At 40.7% G+C, this 15610-nt stretch overlaps 1 protein-coding gene across 3 annotated transcripts in view; it reads right to left on the bottom strand.

The window, feature by feature from the left end:
• The window catches only part of DNAJC15 (DnaJ heat shock protein family (Hsp40) member C15), an 80284-nt gene that overhangs the window by 17056 nt on the left and 47618 nt on the right, over positions 1-15610 (bottom strand). For all 3 annotated transcript variants that reach the window (XM_069601251.1, XM_069601253.1, XM_069601252.1), the window contains exons 4-5: positions 14453-14529; positions 8053-8123 (exon numbers count right to left, since the gene is read on the bottom strand). In XM_069601251.1, coding sequence (XP_069457352.1) covers positions 8053-8123; positions 14453-14529 — 148 coding nt within the window. The remainder of the gene's footprint in view (positions 1-8052; positions 8124-14452; positions 14530-15610) is intronic.

The following is a 15610-nucleotide window of genomic DNA, read 5'->3' as shown; positions in this document are numbered from 1 at the left end:
ATTCCTATACATTCACATTAAACAATCCAAAAATAAAGAACATAATTTTATTCACAACAGCATCAAAAAGAATAAAACACTTTGGAGCTACAAAATATTATTGAAAGAAATTAAAGATCTAAGTAAATGAAAAATCATCCCATGTCCTTGGATAAGGAGATTTAACATTAAGACCTTAGGCAATATTCCCTAAGCTGACTGACAGATTCAACAAAATCTCTATCATAATTCCAGTCAACTTTGCCAAAATTGACAAGCTGATTCTAAAATTCACCTACAATTGCAGTGAACCCAGAATACCCAAAACAATCCTACAAAAGAAGAATAAAGTAAGAGGACTCACACTTCAAAGAATGAAAATGTATTATAACGCAAAGGGTGTCAGTGTGGCGGCGCCGGCACGTGGACAAGCGCATGCGCCTCTTACTGAGGAGAGGGGGGCGGGGTGAGGGCGGGGCTAAAGGGTGCCCTGTGCACACCTCCATAAATACACGCCAGACTAGTGAACGAGAAGCACAGGCTGGAATCAAAACTGCCGGGAGAAAAGTCAATAACCTCGGACACCACCCTTACCGCAGAAAGCGAAGAGGAACTAAAAAGCCTCTTGATGGAAGTGAAAGAGGAGAGTGAAAAAGTTGGCTTAAAACTCAACATTCAGAAAACGAAGATCATGGCATCTGGTCCCATCACTTCATGGGAAGTAGGTAGGGAAACAGTGAGAGACTTTATTTTCTCAGGCTCCAAAATCACTGCAGATGGTGACTGCAGCCATGAAATTAAAAGACGCTTGCTCCTTGGAAGAAAAGCTATGACCAACCTAGGCAGCATATTAAAAAGCAGAGACATTACTTTGCCAACAAAGGTCCATCTAGTCAAGGCTATGGTTTGTCCAGTAGTCACGTATGGATGTGAGAGTTGGACTATAAAGCAAGCTGAGTGTTGCAGAATTGATGCTTTTGAACTGTGGTGTTGGAGAAGACCTGAGAGTCCCTTGGACTGCAAGGAGATCCAACCAGTCCATCCTAAAGGAGATCAGCCCTGAATATTCATTGGAAGGACTGTTGCTGAAGCGAAACTCCAATACTTTGGCCACCTGATGCGAAGACCTGATTCATTTGAGAAGACCCTGATGCCGGGAAATATTGAGGGCAGGAGGAGAAGGGGACGACAGAGGATGAGATGGCTGGATGGCATCACCGACTCGATGGACATGGGTTTGGGTAAACTAAGGGAATTGATGAAGGACAGGGAGGCCTGGCGTGCTGCGGTTCATGGGGTCACAAAGAGTCGAACACAAGTGAGCAACTGACTGATGAGTGAACTGTACACTTTAAGTAGATGAATCATATGGTACTTGAATTATACTGCAATATAATTTAAAAAAATAAACAGAGACAGAAGGCTCTGAAGAATATGTTGAGTCTGATTCAGTTTATCAGATCATTAGAGAATCACAGAAACCTAGAGTTGGAAGTCCTGAAGGGTTCTACCTATTACACAATACAAGAATACCTCCTGAGAAGGCGATGGCACCCCACTCCAATACTCTTGCCTGGAAAATCCCATGGACGGAGGAGCCTGGTGGGCTGCAGTCCATGGGGTCGCGAAGAGTCGTAAAAGACTGAGGGAATTCCCTTTCACTTTTCACTTTCATGCATTGGAGAAGGAAATGGCAACCCACTCCAGTGTTCTTGCCTGGAGAATCCCAGGGACGGGGGAGCCTGGTGGGCTGCCGTCTCTGGGGTCGCACAGAGTCGGGCATGACTGAAGCGACTTAGCGGCAGCAGCGTACCTCTGAGAAGAAACTGTAGTCCAACAGTTTTTTTTATCTCAGATTACCTTTACTGCTTTGCCTGAACATCACTTTTTCCACTGCTAAGTGCCAGTGCCTAGAACACTGCCTAGGTCCCAATTTATTGTTCAGTTGCTCGGGCATGTCTGACTCTGTGCAACCCATGTACTGCAGCACACCAGGCTTCCCTGTTCATCACCATATCCTGAAGTTTACTCAAACTCGTGTCCACTGAGTCAGTGATCTCCCTGGAGAGAATTTTTAGGATGACTGTCACTAATACTGCAACTCTCTCCTCTCCAAATGCCGATCTCTATCCGTCTGCCTACTATGTTTTATTTTATTAAAAGCCCTTATCATGTGGCATTTTCCATACTAGCCTTTACTGCCTAACTACCCCCCAAAACTTACTGGCTAGTAATACTAGAATAAATGAGTGACAAGTACAGAAGGCTGTGGTAATATTCAGTCTTATAATATAGATACTGTATGCCCTTTAATGCAGCTTAAGAACACACTGACTTATTTTTAGTGACTTTTACATTGTTAAATATTTGAGATAAAAAATACCCATTGACTCTCTTTCATGTGAAACACTGCCACATCTCTTTCCTATATTTATACAGTTGATTTTGGGGACCTAAAAGAATACTGTATTTATCTTTTTTGAATTTAAATTTTGTTGTTGTTCAGTCCTGTCCAACTCTTTGTGACCCCAAGGACTGCAGCATACCAGGCTTCTCTGTCCTTCACCATCTCTCAGAGCTTGCTCAAATTCGTATCCACTGAGTTGGTGATGTCATCCAACCATCTCATCCTCTGTCGTCCCCTTCTCCTCCTGCCTTCTATCTTTCCCAGCATCAGGGTCTTTTCCAATGAGTTGGCTTTTCCCATCAGGTGGCCAAAGTACTGGAGTTTCAGCTTCAGCATCGGTCCTTCCAATAAATACTAAGAGTTGATTTACTTTAGGAATGACGTTTTTTCCTCGGTGCAGTCCAAGGGACTCTCAAGAGTCTTCTCCAATACCACAGTTTGAAAGCATCAGTTCTTCAGTGCTCAACCTTCTTTATGGTCCAACTCTCACATCCAAACATGACTATTGGAAAAACCATAGCTTTGACTATACAGACCTTTGTTGGCAAAGTAATGTCTCTGCATTTTAATATGCTGTCTAGGTTTGTCATAGATTTTCTTCCAAGGAGCAAGCGTCTTTTAATTTCATGGTTGCAGTCACCATCTGCAGTGATTTTGGAGCTGAAGAAAATGAATCTCTTCTAATTCACAGATCTCTCTGCTGCTGCTGCTGCTGCTAGGATGCTTCAGTTGTGTCCAACTCTGTGCGACCCCATAGATGGCAGCCCATCAGGCTCCCCTGACCCTGGGATTCTCCAGGCAAGAACACTAGAGTGGGTCACCATTTCCTCCTCCAATGCATGAAAGGGAAAGTGAAGTCTCTCAGTCCTGTCTGACTCGTAGTGACCCCATCGACTGCAGCCTCTGCAGGCTCCTCTGTCCATGGGATTTTCCAGGCAAGCGTACTGGAATGGGCTGCCACTGCTTTCTCTGATAGATCTCTCTAGTTGATCATTTTTATTGATATACTTTTTGATTTGAGACCAAAGAGTTTGAAAATTGTTACTTTCCTACAAAATACATGTGTGTGTGTGTGATAGTTCTCAGTTGGGTCCGACTTTGAGATGCCATGGACTGTAGCCTACCAGGATCCTCTGTCCATGGAATTCTCCAGGTAAGAATACTGGAATGGGTTGCCATTTCCTTCTCCAGGGGATCCTGCCAACCCAGGTCTCCTGCATTGCAGGCAGATTCTTTACCATCTCAGCCACCACATGGAATTCAAAAAATAATTACTTTGTATACCCAAAGGAGGCCTGAAAAACAAAAGGGGAAGAATAAATTCCTAAAAGAGTAATCCTGGGGGTCCACAGTACATACCTTGCTAAGGCTGCTACATTAATGAGGATGAACAAACAACTGCCCCACATTACAATAGGGATGAATCCCATAGGGACAATGTTGATCGAAAGCAGCCAGATGCACATAGTAAAGTAAGTGAAGTCGCTCAGTCGTGTCCGACTCTTTGCGACCCCATGGACTGCAGCCTACCAGACTCCTCCATCCATGGGATTTTCCAGGCAAGAGTGGTGGAGTGGATTGCCATTTCCTTCTCCAGGGGATCTTCCCGACCCAGGAAACGAACCCGGGTCTCCCGCGTTGCAGGCAGACGCTTTACCATCTGAGCCACCAGGGAAGCCCAACTAGATATTAAAGAGACAAAGCTAACCTATGATATTATACATTAAGATAGTGATCTCTTTAAGGTTGAGGCAGACAAAGTGATGTTGCATGGTGAAGCACTTTAAAAAATTGTCTTCTACTCTGTGGTGGACCAATATTTTACAAAACACAAAGCTATCCCATACTTGATGTCATAACAATGTCAAATGGGTAAGATGTCTGAAGGCTTACTTTTGGTTTTAGTTTTTTATTTCTTGCACACAGCTAACAAACTGGCCTGGAACAAACAGGCAAACTACACTTTGAGAAGCATGGATTAGGTAGTCTATGAGAGGTTCCAAAGTTTTTCAAAGTTAACTTAGTCTGTTTTCCTTTGTACTTTTGTTAGGCATTAATGTCAAACTACTGATTTCAAGTTACCTGGGGCTTCCCTGGTAGCTCAGCTGGTAAAGAATCTGCCTGCAGTGCAGGAGACCCTGCTTCGGGAAGATGCCCTAGAGAAGGGATAGGCTACTTACTCCAGTTGTCTTGGGCTTCCCGATGCCTCAAGACAGTAAAGAATCTGCCTGCAATGTGGAAGACCTGGGTTCAGTCCCTGGGTTGGGAAGATCCCTTGGAGAATGGAATGGCTACCAACTCCAGTATTCTTGCCTGCAGAATTCCATGGACAGAGGAGCCTGGGAGGTTACAGTCCATGAGGTCGTAAAGAGTCGGATGTGACTTTCACTTTCACCAACTTCATATGGGCTTCCTTAGTGGCTCAAATGGTAAAGAGTCTGCCTGCAATGGAGGAGACCGGGTTTGATCTCTGGGTCAGGAAGATTCCCTGGAAGAGGGTATGGCTACCCACTCTAGTATTCTTGCCTGGAGAATTTCATGGACAGAGGAGCCTGGTGGGCTACAGTCCATGGGGTCACAAAGAGTTGGACACAACTTAGCGACGAACACTACTACTACTGACTTCGTAACAACTAATCTTTTTCTCCAGTAATTTTTAAAACTATAATCTAATTAAAAGGTATTCTAAAGGTATTAGATCAAAGATCTGAGACATTTTTACTGCATTAACTTTTTTTCACTCAAAGAAAAGGCAAAATTTACTTTTTACCAAAGTACATCTGAATGCTCACTTAAAACTGGTTACAAAAAATTTACTTCATTTCCACACCTATTTTTTTCTGGTGTCACTTTCTCTGCCCAAGGTGATAATGAAATATGTAACAAATTATCATTGATCACACATTTGAAGTTCTAGCTTTTGTTTTACCAGCTGGTGGCAAAACCAAGAGAAAAGTCATTTGGGGGGTAGGGAGAAGATTCATGAATTTCAGAAGCATTGGGTAGAGAAGTCAAATTTTTTTAACCACCTATATAACACTCAAGGGTGACCTGGCCAAAGCAAATATGGTGAAGAGTTGTAAACAGAGGAGGCAAATTGAGAGTTGCAGATTCTCACATGCTTAGTTGCTCAGTTTATCAAACTCTTTGAGACCCCATGGACTGTAGCCTACCAGGCTCCTCTGTCCATGTGATTCTCTAGGCAAGAATACTGGAGTGGGAAGCCATTCCCTCCTCCAGAGGATCTACAAGAAACGGGGATCAAACCCGGGTCTCCTGCACTGTAGGCAGATTCTTTACGGTCTCAGCCACCAGGAAAAGCCTGCCCATTCTCACACTTCCCTGGTCAGGGAATTGTGATCCATATGCCACAACTGAGATTCTGTGCAGACTAATAAATAAATAAATATTCCTTGGAAAAAAACAAAAAACTACTGTAGAGTTAGAAATCAGAATATGTAAACCATTGTAAAAATAAACAACAACAAAATTCATTATCTTCTTCCCTTTAAAAATGAAACAAAACAACATTTCCTATGAAGGGACAGTTTCCAGATTTATGATTATCTCCCAGCTCCAACATACATAAATTATTTTCCCTCAAGTAGCTGCAATATTCCTTAAAATCATCATACTTTTTACTAGAGCAGGAATTCTTAACTATGAATATATGGATGGGTTTTAAGAAGTCTAAGAACTCTCTGAAACTCAAATGTTGTAAAATGTTGGATGAATGAGCAACTGTATAGACAAGATGTCTCCAGTTGTCAACACATCTGTTATTGACAACTGTTGATTAAAAGCATCTTTCATTAGTTAAAAGTGTGATCCAAATAGAGAGATAGGGTTCTTCATTAATTGAACAGGTATATAAAAACACTAGGAGAAGGCAATGGCAGCCCACTCCAGTACTCTTGCCTGGAAAATCCCATGGACAGAGGAGCCTGGTAGGCTGCAGTCCATGGGGTCGTGAAGAGTTGGACACGACTGAGTGACTTCACTTTCACTTTTCACTTTCATGCACTGGAGAAGGAAATGGCAACCCACTCCAGTGTTCTTTCCTGGAGAATCCCAGAGACGGGGGAGCCTGGTGGGCTGCCATCTATTGGGTCGCACAGAGTCGGACACGACTGAAGCAATTTAGTAGCAACAGCATAAAAACATTACATCATGTACCCAAAAAAGGCATGGGAAAAATCCATTCATTTTGTAGATGATAACACTGACATTTAGAGAGATTAAGGGATGTTCAAGCCTATGCTGCTAGCTAGAAGGCAAAAGTCGGGGAATAATACTTCTGCATCCATTTCCTCCCACAATGCCACCATACTGGAGGATATTAGTAAGCACATTATGGGGAGCCAATAGCCCCACTTCTCATAAATATACAATCTCAGAATAAATAAAATAATTCTTTAACCACTACTGGCTCATAACAAACATAAACATTCTTTTTTTTTTTTAACTGAAAGTATCTTAAAATACATATTCTTTTAGAAACATTTTAGAGCTTAATTCTTTGCCAGTAGACACAATCAATAACTTGTCAATCATCTGAAAGACATAAGTGCTTGATCCCCCTGCAATCAATCAGAGAATGCCATACTCTTGACCTGGAAGGGATGGAAGATGTTTAGGAGACAGAAAGCTTCAAGTAGGCCCTTAAAACACATTCGTTTCTGAGTCAATTACTCTGAATGCCCACAATGCAAAGTAAATTAGTTGAATGGATCTTTGAGTAACTGTTGAAGCTGTTTAGAAATTTTAAGCAAAACCTCTTTTCAAAGTTTAGTTTCTGGTTTATTCACATGAAATACCAAGTGCAAAAACCAAAGGAGATGATATTTAGTGAAAAGAATTTTTATAGTTAGCAATTAAGTGAGAAAGCTAAAAAAGAATGCCTTATTTTGGAGTCAGTTAGGGTGGAGAGGAACCCAAAATTTGCTTTTAACTTTTGTCAAAATAATTCAAAAATTAAAAGTCTGTAAGGATACAAGAAACCCTGCACTCTCTGCCCCCCTCACCTGCCACCCCCACTTTTGACTCCTAAAATACAGTGTAACTTTCCACCATCTGTTATTGTAGAGCAGAAACAGTAATGAACATATGGGCTTTCTCTCTCAAGCAGCTGTAGTGTAGTTAAAGTTATAATAATTGTCTTTCTGTAAGATAAATTTACATTAAAAACCTGGCCAGTGAAAAACAAATGGCTCAGCCTCTGAGCCTTCCAAAATAAAATTAAGAAACTCAGCATCATGTGTGATATACATGCAGAGATTTAGAGAATATCCTCTAAATCTTGTGCTTTTATGTGTAAGGTTAAACAAATACAATTCATTATGCCCAAATCAGTTTATACAATCAGAGAGTCCACAATTCATCTTTTCTCTTTTCCATCAAAATGCTAGGAGACTTAAACAGGGGTTAGATAAGTTACATATAGAAATCAGGAACTAAGTTCTCAAAAGCTGATAACTATAAATCTATCACTTCTGTGAGTCACTGAACTCCAATCTAAAGGCTCATTTATTTATAAGAAAAATCACAACACGTGTGACACATAAGTTTCCATTTCAACTACCATCATTTATAATGAGTTTAAGTAAACAAAGAAATTCAGACCATATTCTGATTCACATATTGTGAAAAACAGGAATTTTACCTACCTTTATCTGGGTGATTCAAAATCATGATTCTCCTGTGAGCTGCTCTAATCTTGGCCTTACTGGCAGATGGGCTGTAAAAAGAAAGTGCTTATAACAAATAGCGTCAAGTGCAGATTATAAATTAACAGTTCATATGAGTTTTAAGAAATTAAAAACTAATGAGACTTTCACCATCTTGTGGATAAATATAAAATTACAGCTTGTCATTTCATTCTACGAACCATCAAAATAAATCAGATTCAGTGCTGCATGTACCTTTCTTCAGTCCTTTGTCTCAATTTAAAAAACACATCCACAAGAAATAGGACAGGGAAGTCATAGTCTATATACTATTACTTTGAGTGTGAAAACTTGTGCTTCAAGCTCTTTTAGGGGGAGGCAGTACGTATGAGTAACAAACAGGTATCTGAACTCTAGAGCTCCCAGACAGCAGGATTTTAATCCCAGCATTGCCATGAAGGATGGGGTGTGTGTGCTCACACAGTCAGTCAGCTCTGACTCTTTGTGACCCCATGGACTGTAGCTTGCCAGGCTCCTCTGTCCATGGGATTTTCCAGGCAAGAATACTGGAGTGGGTTGCCTTTTCCTACTCCAAGAAGGACGGGGTACCCTTGGCCAAATTTTATACCCTCTCTGTGCTTCAGTTTCTTCATTGTAAAACAGTGCCAGAACAACATAGTCCTCATAAAGTAATTGCAAGGGATTAAATTAGTTAATGCCAACGAAGTGCTACAACAAGGTCTGGTGTGTGTAGCGAATGTTCCATAATAGTTTTTACTATTATTATCTTTCAACAGAACATCTCAAAACTCTTCATAGCTCATTAATTTATTTAGTTTTGTGAGAAATCTATGGGAAAAGCTTGGCTGTGAGAGCCTAAACTCTAAACAAAAACTGAAGGAGAAAGTTAAATAAGCCTAAAATTATCCATGTAAAACCTAATTTATTCAAGTACTGGAAATCCTTCTTTCTAGTACATTTTCCAGGCAAGGAAAAAAATTTACACTAATAGTAACAAAATCCTGGTGTTGCTACTTAATATTTACACTAGCGTATCTGAACTATTTTTCTGGGCCTCAAACAGAAATAACAGTGGGTAACTCAAAGCACATGGTGGTTGCTATGGAACTCAAAATAATCTGTATGGATGAACCACACATATTACAGGGACTAATAGCAGGTACTTTTAGAGATATTCTAAGACACAGGTTTAAATCCATTGCTCATTACCTATAAAACTGTGTATTGCTTACTTAACTCTCTGAGCTATAATTTTCTCATAAGTAAAAATGTACATTAAAAAAGTGAAGTATAAATAATCTAATCTAACATTTCTTGAATGACTCAAAAAACATTACCACGAGTATCAGTTAAGAGGAAAGAAATTCTCAAGGTCTGCAGAGGCTTGCTTGCCCTTCTACTAACTGGTCAGAAAATGTTTACATTCTGTTTTCAACACCTCATTCCTTGCTGTCAGCTGCCAGTCCTCCATTCTGGCAGGATCCTAGTCTCAAGCTGTTACTTGCCAGTTACTCGCTGCTTCTAATCTCCTGGGGTTAAATAACAGACCATCAAACATGCTAAAAATACACTATCAATTGCTACATAAGCATATAAATTATTCTTCTATAAAGAAAAAAAATAAGTCTTAAGTTAAAGGAGAAACCAAAAATAAAAATAAAACTATATCCTGAGACAAAGAAACAACCTACTAAAACTTCTGGGATGCAGCCAAAGCAGTTCTTAGAGGAAAGTTTATAGTATTAAAATCCTACATTAAGGGGAAAGAAAAGAACTCAAACAACCTAACTTTATACCTCAGGGAAGTATAGGAAGAACAAACTAAGCCTAAAATTAGTAGAAGGACAGTGAAAATAAATGAAATAAGAGACTAAAAGACCAAAAAAGAAAAAAAAAAGAAATCAATGAAACCAAAAGCTTTTTTTTTTTTTTGGAGAATGTAAAGAAAACAGACAAACCAGAAGGTACATTCACCAAGAAAAAAGAGAATTCAGGTAAAATCAGAAATGAAAATGGAGAGATTACAACTGATATAATAGAAATACAAAGCATAAGAGTATAAGAGGCTGTACTCTACAATAAGAAACTGGAAACCCTAGAAGAAATAGATACATTCCTAGAAACAAAGCACCTACCTAAATGAGAGAATCTTAGTTCTTAAACAAAGCATTAAAAATTAAATGTAGCTCTGATATATCTCCAGCCTAGATAATTTCACTATGAACTGAAAATGGAACTTGAAATATAATTTTGCCCAGATCAGGGATTTCAAACTGCTCCCTGGAATGTATTTGACTGAGAGTAGGGGATTAGGGTATGTAGAACAGAGCAGTGTTCCCTGATCCTGAAGCAAATAAAGCAGCTTTGGTTTCACCTTTTTCTACTACTAGTCTATTAAATAACATTTAAAGAGAGTTCCACAGAAGTTTTTAGAAAGTCTGAATATCACAAATGTATGTATAATTTCAGAAAATAGCAGGTTAAGTTTTCCCAAGCAACTCAGTAAAATATTTTAGGCTTTATTCAATATGGTAAGAAAACATAGAATCATCTAGTAACAAAGAGAATTTGTTTTTAAACAGGGTGTTAACAGAGTCAGCTCCATTTTATCTTTACCTACTTGTCATACAGTCTAAATCATCTGGATTCCAAGACCAAGGAAAATGGAACCACAGCAATGTAGTCACATCTTAAAAGAATCTCCTCAAAACAACACTGCCTGACTGAAAGAAAGGGCTAGAGGAAAGCAAATAAATTTTACCTTTCTATTTAATGCATTAAAGGCAGATATTTAGACTTTGCACTCATGAGAGAGACAGGAAGAGAGGGGACCAACCTTTATTCAGCACCTGTTCTTTGGTAAGCACTTCAAAAAAGGACTTCCCTGGTGGCTCAGACGGTAAAACGTCTGTCTACAATGCGGGAGACCCAGGTTCGATCCCTTAGGGAAGATCCCCTGGAGAAGGAAATGGCACCCCACTACAGTACTATTGCCGGGAAAATCCCATGGACAGAGGACCCTGGTAGGCTACAGTCCATGGGGTCGCAAAGAATCAGACATGACTGAGCGACTCCACTTTCTTTCTTTGATAAAAAAGGTACCACTCAGGGTATTTCACATTATTCCAACAAGACAAAGTAGTATTAGTTGCAAATCAAAAATGAAGAAGCTGAAGTGCATAAAAGCTAAAAATCAGTGCCTCCGTGGTAGACTCAGAATCTGTTTGCTTAGCTGGTATCTCCTGAGTAGTTACTAGGTGCTAGGTTTATGCTAAAAAAACCTCCTATGTGTTAATTTTTGCAGCAGTCCTATGCAGTAGAAACTAATGAGGAGACTTAAGGCCACGCAGCTAACAAGTGGTAAAACTGATATTTGTACCCAGATTCACTGTTATCAGAGTCTGTGCTGTTAGTCACTCAATTTTCCTTGTGAAATTCTGTACAGCTTCCTGCTCAATGGAATAAAACTTAATAACCATGTATCTTAAGTCAACTCCAAATTATCTATCCGAAAAACAGGAGTACCTTGGATGATATTAAATGATATCCTCAAAAACTTTTGTTTGGATTAGTAAATCTATCCGAAAAACAGGAGCACCTTGGATGATATTAAATGATATCCTCAAAAACTTTTGTTTGGATTAGTAAATCTATCCGAAAAACAGGAGCACCTTGGATATTAAATGATATCCTCAAAAACTTTTGTTTGGATTAGTAATGTACTGTGCATACACATATCCAGAATGGGATGATATGGGACCTCAGAAAAATAACAGTGGCATCCAGAACAATATTAAACCAAAGAATAGTTAACAACATAGCTAATTTAATAGTGTGGTTCCCCTGCTTAAAATCATTTCTTTTTTCTGTATTCCTGGTGAGAAAGCTCATTTCTTTTTATATTTAAATGAAGCACCAAGCTAAACTGATCTGTTTCTCCCCTACCCACCTTTTGTGTGTGTGTTTTTTTGATTAGTCATAAGAAATAACAAAATCTTTTGGCTTTAAATATCTGCTAACCTACAAGAGATTTAAAAATTCTCTCAATATAGGACTTTATGATCTATTCTGCTTAATTATGTTGACTAAGTCACCGTAAGATTTGTTGTAGGTAACATACTATAACCAATGCAAATAAAAGTTTGAGTGAGCTCTAGGGAACATAAACAAATATAGATACTGGTAAATCTATGCTGCTGCTGCTGCTGCTAAGTTGCTTTAGTCGTGTCCAACTCTGTGTGACCCCATAGAAGGCAGCCCACCAGGCTCCCCCGTCCCTGGGATTCTCCCGGCAAGAATACTGGAGTGGGTTGCCATTTCGATGTATTCTTAAATCTCACGGTTAAATGATATCATACAGTAATCACAAAGGATCATTAACTATCTCCTACACTGTCCAAAGTCAGACAATAAATGGCTGCTAAGGTGAAATAAGTATAATAAAACATCAGTTCAGTTCAGTCACTCAGTCGTGTCCGACTCTTTGCAACCCCATGAATCGCAGCACACCAGGCCTCCCTGTCCATCACCAACTCCCAGAGTCCACTCAAACTCATGTGCATCGAGTCGGTGATGCCATCCAGCCATCTCATCCTCTGTCGTCCCCTTCTCCTCCTGCCCCCAATCCCTCCCAGGATCAGGGTCTTTTCCAATGAATCAACTCTTCGCATGAGGTAGCCAAAGTATTGGAGTTTCAGCTTTAGCATCAGGCCTTCCAATGAACACCCAGGACTGATTCCCTTTAGAATGGACTGGCTTTGAGAGTCCAAGGGACTCATCTAGGTTGGTCATAACTTTCCCTCCAAGGAGTAAGCGTCTTTTAATTTCATGGCTGCAGTCACCATCTGCAGTGATTTTGGAGCCCCCCAAAATAAAGTCTGACACTGTTTCCCCATCTATTTCCCGTGAAGTGATGGGACCAGATACCATGATCTCAGTTTTCTGAATGTTGAGCTTTAGGCCAACTTTTTCACTCTCCTCTTTCACTTTCATCAAGAGGCTTTTTAGTTCCTCTTCACTTTCTGCCATAAGGGCGGTGTCATCTGCATATCTGAGGTTATTGATATTTCTCCTGGCAATCTTGATTCCAGCTTGTGCTTCTTTCAGCCCAGCATTTCCCATGATGTACTCTGCATATAAGTTAAATAAGAAGGGTGACAATATACAGCCTTGATGTCCTTTTCCTATTTGGAACCAGTCTGTTGTTCCATGTCCAGTTCTAACTACTGCTTCCTGACCTGTATATAGGTTTCTCAAGAGGCAGGTCAGGTGGTCTGGTATTCCCATCTCTTTCAGAATTTTCCACAGTTTCTTGAAATCCACACAGTCAAAGGCTTTGGCATAGTCAAGAAAGCAGAAGTCGATGTTTCTTCTGGAACTCTCTTGCTTTTTTGATGATCCAGAGGATGTTGGCAATTTGATCTCTGGTTCCTCTGCCTTTCCTAAAACCAGCCTGAACATCTGGAAGTTCACGGTTCACGTACTGTTGAAGCCTGGCTTGGAGAATTTTGAGCATTACGTTACTAGCATGTGAGATGAGTACAATTGTGTGGTAGTTTGAGCATTCTTTGGCATTGCCTTTCTTTGGGATTGGAATGAAAACTGACCTTTTCCAGTTCTGTGGCCACTGCTGAGTTTCCCAAATGTGCTGGCATATTGAGTGCAGCACTTTCACAGCATCATCTTTCAGGATTTGAAATAGCTCAACTGGAATTCCATTACCTCCACTTGCTTTATTCATAGTGATGCTTCCTAAGGCCCACTTGACTTCACATTCCAGGATGTCTGGCTCTAGGTGAGTGATCACCTAGATTATCTGGGTCATGAAGCTCTTTTTTGTACAGTTCTTCTGTGTATTCTTGCCACCTCTTCTTAATATCTTCTGCCAACAGAATGGTAAAGACTAGAGATCTCTTCGAGAAAATTAGAGATACCAAGGGAACATTTCATGCAAAGATGGGCTCGATAAAGGACAGAAATAATATAATATGCTAGGTGTCAAATTCTGGAACTAGAGAAGAATTGTGAAACAGATTCCATGTTATAATTGAAAATACGATTCAGATCAAATTAGAAAACTGAATTCAGGAAGAATTTAATGTCACAATAAGGGATTTTGATAATTGCATTGAAATTTTAGTGTTCAAATACAACAGCTCCTTGTTAAGGAATAAAGGCACATCAGAACTATGATTTTTTTTTTTTTAGAAGTAGTAGGATAATCTCTTAGACTCAAGGTTTGAGATGTAAAACTTCGCTATTTTCTCCTCTGCCTCCTATTCATAATTTAAAATATAAGGATAATTTTACTGTCACATTTTCTCCTTTTTCAAGACAAACTCAGCCACAGAACAAAATAACACTTACGCAGCACACCTACCTTATACCCAAAATGAGACTTGCTTCTCGCCTACTCATTTTCTGTTCAAATCCTCCTTTATAGTAGGATGAAAAGCTCTGTGCAGGGAACAAAGAGCGAGAAATGATTAGTTCCACGTATGAAGGGACAGGACCTCGACCCCACCACACAGCTGCAGTGGGAGTAATGGGTTTTCCAGAAGTCAACCTGGAATCGTGGGAGGTGGGGCGGGAGAGCACTGGACAACGAACCTGGGCATCAACAATGGTTTCCACATCCCAATACGCTAATGCTCCTACACTGAAGGAATAAAGGAGACAGGCAGAAACAAACGGCTTCAGCTTTTTCTAAGCTCTACAGGGATTTTCTCATTGGATAACCTTGACCAAGTTACTGCTGAGATGACAGACATCTTTTTAACCTACAAGACTGGCTGACTGAGAAAGAGGAGAAACTGACGAAATAGAGAGGACATCAGGAGAGCAGACAGGAAGGCCAAAGAGGGGTCAGAAGACTGGACTGCAGGGTCAGCATGGCTGGAGAGGCCCGAGCAAGGAGGAGAGGAGTGGCAGGGGAGGGGCTGAGGCCACGGGGAGGGCCCTGGAGGTCGGGAACGACAGGTGACTTTACTCTCAGGGGCAGGACGGCCAGAGCACGGGGCACCCAGATTTGACTTGGACTACTCCAGGGCATCCCTGGCGGCTCAGTGAATAAGAATCTGCTTGCCAATGCAGGAGACAGGGCTTTGATCTCTGATCTGGGAAGATCCCACAGGCCATGGAACAACCAAGTCCACACGCCACAACTACTGAGGCTGTGCTCTAGGGCCCGGGAGCCGGAACTGCTGAGCACACGGGCCACCACCAGTGAAGCCTGTGCGCTAGAAGCTGCTGCAATGAGAAGCCCACGCAGCAACCAGAGAGCAGTCCCCACTTGCTGCATCTACAGAGAAGCCCATGCAGCGAAGAAGCCCCAGCACAGCCACAAATACGCACACAAATGGGATTAATTAAGAGGATTACTCTGCTGTGCGGAGACAGGTACAGAGTGGAGGCAGGAGACCAGTAAGAGGACACAACCATAATCTAGGCAGGAGACAGGGGTGGTTTGGGCCAAACTGGTAGAAGAGGAAGAAGCCAGAGCCGTCAGATTTGGGATGGATATGGAGAACAGAAATGA

Source organism: Ovis canadensis, chromosome 10 (assembly GCF_042477335.2).
Source record: "Ovis canadensis isolate MfBH-ARS-UI-01 breed Bighorn chromosome 10, ARS-UI_OviCan_v2, whole genome shotgun sequence".
Lineage (NCBI taxonomy): Eukaryota > Metazoa > Chordata > Mammalia > Artiodactyla > Bovidae > Ovis > Ovis canadensis.
Note: the sequence above shows the minus strand (reverse complement) of the source record. Positions and strands in the feature narration are given on the sequence as shown.